This window comes from Colobus angolensis, unplaced genomic scaffold (assembly GCF_000951035.1).
Source record: "Colobus angolensis palliatus isolate OR3802 unplaced genomic scaffold, Cang.pa_1.0 Scaffold420, whole genome shotgun sequence".
Classification (NCBI taxonomy): Eukaryota; Metazoa; Chordata; class Mammalia; order Primates; family Cercopithecidae; genus Colobus; species Colobus angolensis.
In genome coordinates, this window is record NW_012117600.1 from 99209 (window position 1) to 106812 (window position 7604).

The 7604-nt window shown below is 48.2% G+C and overlaps 1 protein-coding gene across 1 annotated transcript in view; it reads right to left on the minus strand.

The window, feature by feature from the left end:
• Nucleotides 1-1383: 1383 nt before the first annotated feature.
• INO80 (INO80 complex subunit) overlaps nucleotides 1384-7604 on the minus strand; it is a 122955-nt gene continuing 116734 nt past the window's right edge. Inside the window, exons 30-33 of the mRNA XM_011956676.1 lie at nucleotides 6971-7126; nucleotides 6536-6695; nucleotides 5350-5565; nucleotides 1384-2966 (exon numbers count right to left, since the gene is read on the minus strand). Coding sequence (XP_011812066.1) covers nucleotides 2749-2966; nucleotides 5350-5565; nucleotides 6536-6695; nucleotides 6971-7126 — 750 coding nt within the window. The 3' untranslated portion in view covers nucleotides 1384-2748. The remainder of the gene's footprint in view (nucleotides 2967-5349; nucleotides 5566-6535; nucleotides 6696-6970; nucleotides 7127-7604) is intronic.

Here is a 7604-nt window from a genome sequence, read left to right on the forward strand (position 1 = left end):
GGGCACAGGAAACACTGAGTCCAGAGGTCACTCTCCATGACATGTTGCATCTTGGTGGAGGCCACATGGGAGAGGGACAGTAGTAAATCTGAGGCCTTCTCTCATATTGAACATGCCCAGCAGAGGTGCTACTCAGGAGGTGACGGAGAAAATGATGAACAGACAGTTTTAAAATGAAAAAACAACAAAAAAAAAGGAGAAAACATATAAAGGATTGAATTTTGGTAGGAATGCTAGGATTTCATTTTCTGTCATCAGGTGAATTAAGCTGGGTAAGAGGAAAAATAAACCAGTATTTCCTGCACAGGGCTTCCTGGCTGGGGTGTGGGCATATAAGCAAAGAGCAGAGATTTTCTGCTTGGCAGGGCTGGAAGGCACCCCAAGGACTAGCAGCATGGCCATCACCTGGGATCTTGTCAAGACACTCGGTCTCAAGGCTCAACCTAGACCTTCAGAAACAGAACTTGCATTTTACAATCTCAAGGTGATTTGTACGCACATTAACACTGGAGAAGCGCTGCCTTAAGGGACGATTCAGGTGTCAAATTACTACTTTTTCTTATGAAAAATCTTAACTAGCACGTAAAGGCAGAACTGCTTGGTTCGGATGTTGGTTTATTCTGTGTGAGGCCTCAGTCAAGTTCACCAGCAAGATAAACAAGATCCAGAGTATCTACTAATGCTACTTGATACCAATGAAGAAAGGCTGATCCCTGTGACTGTGGTGGGCATCAGCTGCCCAGGACCCAGCCCACCCTGAACAACAGCGTGCAGGGCGAGCAAGGCTAGGGAGGCCGCACAGCCAGCGCCCTGGGGAACCGCATGAACCCTGCCACAGGTGATACAAGAGCATATCAGTGTTCTACCCAGTCAGAGAAACACTGGCTGCCGGGCCAGGCTGGGAACTAGTACTCTCTTTCCAACTATCACTAAGCTAAGTTTTCACAGCCTGGATGTCTTTGGCATCCTTAGGAATGTATTTCACCATTTTCTTTCATGATTCTTAAGAGTACAGCTAACTTTGAGAACACTGTCACTATTAAGATGACCACTACATACTTGATGGCGCCCAGGCCAAGCCGCCCATACCTCAGTCCTGGGGTCTAGGTCCTGAGTCATAAAGAGCCCACCATGGAGAGAAGGGTCCTGACCACTGCATGTCAGACACTTGGTCAAGCCTCCTTTCTGATGGCCAGAGGCAAATTCATAAGCCCAATCAATTCTGCTACTGAGGAAACACCCACGGTCCACTCCTTGTCCCACCAACCCCCGTCCTTTCTGATCACAGGCGAGGGCTCTGCTTTCCCTGTATCCTGTCACATCCACCAAGGGCTCTAGTTTGCTTCTGAGAAGAGGCAGCTGCAAAGACCACAGACACCAAAATTTACATAAAATTATCTCACTCCATTTTATTTAAGATTTTTTTTATCCAGTTAGTAAAAGGAAGATGTGTCTCTCTTTATACATATGTACAAGTTCAGTTATAAAAATAGACAGCACATTCAAAGAGAAAAAAGGCTTGGCATTTTTCTGATTCCCTCTAAATAGCATCTGTACACAGGAGTCTGGGTTTGAGCAGGGGAATCTTAATGATTTAAATTAAATGATTCCCCTGTGCCCCCTACTCCAAAAAAAAGTTTTAAAAATCAATCTATCTAAACTCAATTCCGCGATTTTCAGGTGTGCAAATTAGAGGCTTGCCCGCCCGGAGGCACCTGCTCCACCAGGGACATCAGGCAGGGCAGGCATAAACACCTCCCATGCAAACACTGCCCCTCTGTCTCTGCCGGAGGGCAGCAAGCTCAGGCTGGCCCGGCTGGGGCTGCGAGGGCCGGTGCCGAGCCTGCCCCCTCCCTCCGCCCTCTCCACCTCAATTCCTGCTGTCCCTTCCTCTCTCAGTGCAATATAGACAGTGCATACAGCCAAGCAGGGGGCTGAAGGGGATGAGCAGGGAGACTGTGCATTCAGGACAGGCAAAGGGGAATCTGCGAGAGGGGCAGTGAGGCTGTCCTGCTGATTGAGGTGGCTCCTGGTCTCTTTACTGGCTTCTGTGAGTCCCCTGGGTGGAAGGTGCTACTGTTGCTGGTGGGATCTGAAGGTTCTCTTGGTGTGAACCATGCAGGACAGGGGAGGAACTGCTGGGAACACAACTGCCTGTGGACACTTCCTCTAGCCTGTCATGCTTAACAGCCTCCACCATCTCTTGCAGTCACTGCTCTCTTTAATGATGACACTCTGGCAAATGGGGTTCAGAGACCTGGGGAGCTGCCTGAAGACTGTGGACAACAGGTACACAATCTCCTCCCTTACTAGCCCTACGAGAAATCACAATTGTAAGAGAAATCTCCACCATGGAAGGCTCTTCACAGCACCTGCGGAGACTTTGCAAGGGACGTGTCAGAGCCGAAGAGTGGAATGGGGATGGAAACAGTGTGCCTGAGCATCTAAAGGGGGTCTATGTCAGGCTTGCCCCGTGAGAGGTTTAAGACTTCGCTATGCAGTTCACTTGAGATGCAGTGGAGCTGATCCCTGCCCTGTGCCTGCCTTCTATAGGCACCCCAGATGCTCCTGATGAGACACAGGTGATAAAAGTGCTCACACCATCCACCTGCCTGTTCTTCCCTTGCTGGACACTTCCACTTCTGACTCAGGATGGAAGATGCTGCATGGGGCAAGCCATCCAAAGACCACTGGCAGATCAGGACTCTAGCCCTGGTTTGGTTGAAGGAAGCTGGAGGGCCCAGATGGTTACCGTCCTCCAGAGGGGTTGGTGCCTTTGCCCTGTTTCCGGACCAGAGAGTCTGGGGCTAGGCTGCTGGTCATGTGGAAGTTCTTGGGAGTCCCAGGAACATTATTTCCCTTGCTCAAAGGGGAACTCAAAGGAGAGGAGGCGCTTGAAGGTCCAAAGTCAGCAAGGCCAGCAGGTCGAACAAGGGATGTCTGCAGAGGACTGCTGGCGGAGATTCCTGTGGGGAGAGAGAGACAAGAATGTAAGCACCAGTCCCACATGAGCTTCCTTGGAGCCTGTGGCCTTGGTTACGAGTCTGAGCTGGAGAAGTGGTGGCAATTCCTCCCTGCAACTCCTTGCTAACTTCTTCTTGCATGTTTGCTTGCTCTTCCTGCCAACTGTCTTTTCGGTAAGAGGGACAGATTTTTAAGAGAAAATGACACTACCCAACCCTCTCCATACTACTTCATCCACAGATGGTAAAACGTTCATCATGACACTCTAGATAGAGCACACGTTTTACAATCTGAAACACCAAGGTTACAGGGTGACAGCTGTAACTTACTAGGCACAAACAGGTTTTTCTTTTCTTCTTTCTTGGGACACCACGTATGATAAGACGTTTCCTTCTCAATTTCATGCTCCTGCTACTCTCCAGTAAGTCGGGCCAGAGGGTACAAGGCTGCCCACTCTCTATCCTGCGTCTATACTCATACAGTTCTCCTTGCCCTGGCAATGGCCACCCCTGCTCTCCAAAGTCCCCCATCTCCAGTGATGACTCCCTGGGTAACAGTGAACTTCCCTTTTTCCTATATGAGCCAAATCCACTTATCTGTGATAGCACACTGTCTAATATGATTCCTCAATTGTTTCATATGTACTGGTTTTACTTTCCAAAAAAGAATTCCAAGTGCTTCACGGGCAGACATCTCTCTCTCCTCATCCACAGTGGAACTGCAGGCACTGTCTGAACCACTCCTTTCCCTTGATTTCCATTTCCAGTTGCCGAGCACTGTTGGTTTTTCTTGTGCTGCTCTACCCTCTCTACCTCGCTTACCCTTCCTGCCCTCTGCTCTGTGCACGTTCTGAGGAGAAACCCTGTGAACATATGCAATGCCCCAGCCATGGGTGAGACCTGCCACGGGAGGCTTGACTACTGGCATGACTGTTGTTTTCCAAGGATGTGGTAAGTTGGCAAGGGTTAAGAAACACTGGGCGAGGCTATTACACTTCATATTTCCTCTATCATACTTCATATTTCCTGGAAGAACCAATAAATGAAAGCTGAGATTCCTGCAGTAGGAGAAAAGGCAAGTAAACTAACAATTACTGAGCAATTACTACACTCCAAGCACTTTCTATACAAGTATGCCTTTACTTGCTACAACAATCCTATGAGCTAATACTAAGCCCATGTATTGAATGGGAAGAAAGGTCTGTAAGTGGCTCTCTCTTTCTCACCACACTCAAATGTCCTATACTTTATAGCTACAATCATCCTTCACATATCATGGTCACAACAGCCACTTTTTTTCTCAAACTGCAGCCCCTTGTCACACATCTGCTAAGCTCCTGCCTAGCACGCCCCACCATGTATTTCCAAACTTGACTCCCACTGCTCCTCTTCAGTGGAACCTAACCTGCTCAGTGACCCCCAATATGCCTTAGCCACTGCCAGCTCTCTGTCACCAGTCCAAATCCTTCATTCTTCTCCTCCCTTTTGAATACAGACAGGCAACTTATCAGCAGGTCCACGGTTCCCTCTCCTGACCTACAACCACCATGGCTGCTTTCCTCTTTTCATTCATCTGTATTTGACTGTGGATTGCTATTAAGCATACTGCATGCATGGCTTCCCCTTCTCATTGCTATTATACACTCAGAAGCAAGGTCCATGTGGAATACTCCTTTTTACATTTTTTTTTTTTTTGAGAGAGTCTTGCTCTGTCACCCAAGTTGGAGTGCAGTGACGTGATCTTGGCTCACTGCAATCTCCGCCTCCAGGGTTCAGTCAATTCTCATGCCTCAGCCTCCCAAGTAGCTGGGACTACAGGCCACCACACCCAGCTAATTTTTTGTGTTTTTTTGGTAGAGACAGGGTTTCATCATGTTGGCCAGGCTGGTCTCGAACTTCTGGCCTCAAGTGATCTGCCTGTCTCAGTCTCTCAAAGCGTTGGGATTACAGGCATGAGCCACTGTGCACGGCCCAGGTGGTATACGCCTATGCACACAGCAGGTGCCTCGTATCTAGGTGATAAATCACATGGCTGCATGAATGCTAACTATGCTAATTTGGATTACTAAAATGTGGATCTCAGAAATAAAAGCCTAGGAAGAAAATAAATCAGTTCCCCAAAGCAAGAAAAATTCAGAATGTTTAAAGTAGTACAGTCCGCAATTCAGTTCTCTCTTTCTACAGCTACTTCCAATCCAAAGGCAGCCCTGTACCATCAGGAGGGCAAGGGGTGAGTCAACAGTGCTTATTACAAAGAAGCAGAACCCCAGTTGGGGCTCTAGGAAGAAGGCTCCCGGCCTGGGGGTTTCCTACATGTTCTGCCTGACAGAATTTCTAGACTGTCCCTGACCAGAACAAAGTCTGCAGCCACCCTGGGCTTCTGTACCTTTAGACACATTGTACCCGTATGCAGCATAGGCAGCCGCAGAGGCCGCTGCAGCCCCAGCTTTGGCTCCTGCCATTGCAGCAGCGCTGCCTGCTGTGGACTTTCGGCTCCGGCCCTTCCCTGCTCCTTTGGCTGTGCTTCCTGAACCTTTGGGGCGGCCTCGGCTTCGGGCTGAGTGACCACGTCCTGCAGCTGGCATTTCCTGAATGGAAATTCCTGTGGGAACAAATGGGCCAAAAGGGGAAAAAAAAAAAAAGTGAATCTCTCCAAGATGTTAACATAATCTTCTCCTGACAGGGAAAGCAGGCTCTTGGGGTGTTTGTTTTAGGACCCATGAGGAGGTCTATATCTCCACTTAATAATGGCTAGATCAGAGTCACACAGAATACTAAGAATTCTAAACAATGAAAACATCCTAACTCCTCAAGCTGCTTTTCATGCTGAAGAGTAGTTACATTACTCCTGAGTTTCCTCTTTAAATTTGTCCATTACAAAGGGAAGTGACTTGCTACCTGGGACTCATCTGCCTTGGAGAGTCAAATTTTACCCTCGAGTTCTGAACCCAGAGCTCCCCAAGAAACGGCAGCAACACTGGGCCCCACACAACAAAGTGAGGAAAGGCCCAGAAAAGCTACCATTAATTAAAAATTGGCAAAAATAATGGTGAATCTGAAAGACAGGGATGACTAAAAAACAAGTTTTAAATCTTTTTTTTTTTTTTTTTGAGACTCCGTCCGGGCTGGAGTGCAGTGGCCAGATCTCGGCTCACTGTAAGCTCTGCCTCCCGGGCTCCCACCATTCTCCTGCCTCAGCCTCCCGAGTAGCTGGGACTACAGGCGCCACCACCTCACCCAGCTAGTGTTTTTGTATTTTTTTTTTTTAGTAGAGACGGGGTTTCACCGTGTTAGGCAGGATGGTCTCGATCTCCTGACCTCGTGATCCGCCCGTCTCGGCCTCCCTAAGTGCTGGGATTACAGGCTTGAGCCACCGCGCCCGGCCCAAGTTTTAAATCTTTATAAAGTTCTTATTTTGCTTTCCCTAAACCTTTTGTTTCTTCATTTTACTTGACAAAGCTATTGAAAGAATAAAAATACCATTATCTTAGAAGGAATCAGGACCTTACCCACAACCAAACCAGTGCTGGGCAATGGACCAGGCCCAAGCTGTACAAGACAGCAGCAATTACCATTCACGGTGTCTGAGACGGAGCCTGTTATGGATGCGGGAGAGTTGGTAGCTCGAGACTGAGGGGCTGAGGAGGCTGGGTCATCCACAATGACCAGCATGTCACTGCTGCTCTCGTCCAGAGGAATGGAGCCAGTGTGCAGCTCACTGCTGATGGAGATCTAGAAAAGGAAGGGTTAAGATCATTACTACTCCCTGTGCTCACTGCCCACGGCCTTGCACCCAGCTAGGAACATACTTCACAGCTGAGGCTGCTTTGGCTTCTGAGAAACCAACCTATCCTCCTCTGTTTTTCTCCTTACAGAACTCATGTGCAACCTACTTCAACAAGACTGGAGAACTCCAGGAGAAGCAAAGACTGCCCAGCAGTGTGTCCCTGCTACACGGTCAGGACACTCCTTACTGCTGTGATGCAGGCATCTAAAAGGAGCCTCACCTCACTGAAAGGGCTTGGCATGGCTGAGTCCACGCTAATGAAGGAGTCATCTCCGTCAGCAGAGAGGTTGGAGTTATCAGCCGAGGGAACAAATGGGATCACCAGGTTCACACCCTCTTTTCTCCTTTTCCCATCCAATTCATCTTCCTTTTTCTTCTGGGAACCACAGATAAATATGGAAAACGTGTGAGGATGCACCCCAAAAGAAAAGCAGGATTTGGGATGAAAAGGGTAACAGAGCTTTTCTTCTTTAGTTTATAAACTTCTCAATCAGCATACTTTTAAGGAAGAAAAACTGCATAAGGAAGAAGGGATGGCTTTAATAGGAGTCTATGTGTATTTCAGTCGAGTACTGTGGCACATGCCTATAATTCCAACTACTTAGGAGGCAGAGGTGGGAGGATTGCTTGAGCCCAGAAATTGGACCCCGGCTCAAAAGAAAAAAAAAGCTTATGAATATCTGCCACAATAATAGAGTTTAAAGTTGGGGTAGTTACACTGAACCAGAGCCACACCAACCCTGATCCTTATGGCGCGAAGAGCCTCACCAGCCGCTGGCACATTCAGCACTTACTGGGGCTGACTGAATGCAGTCCCACAAAAGAGAGGGCCAATGTTTCAATATATTTTCTAT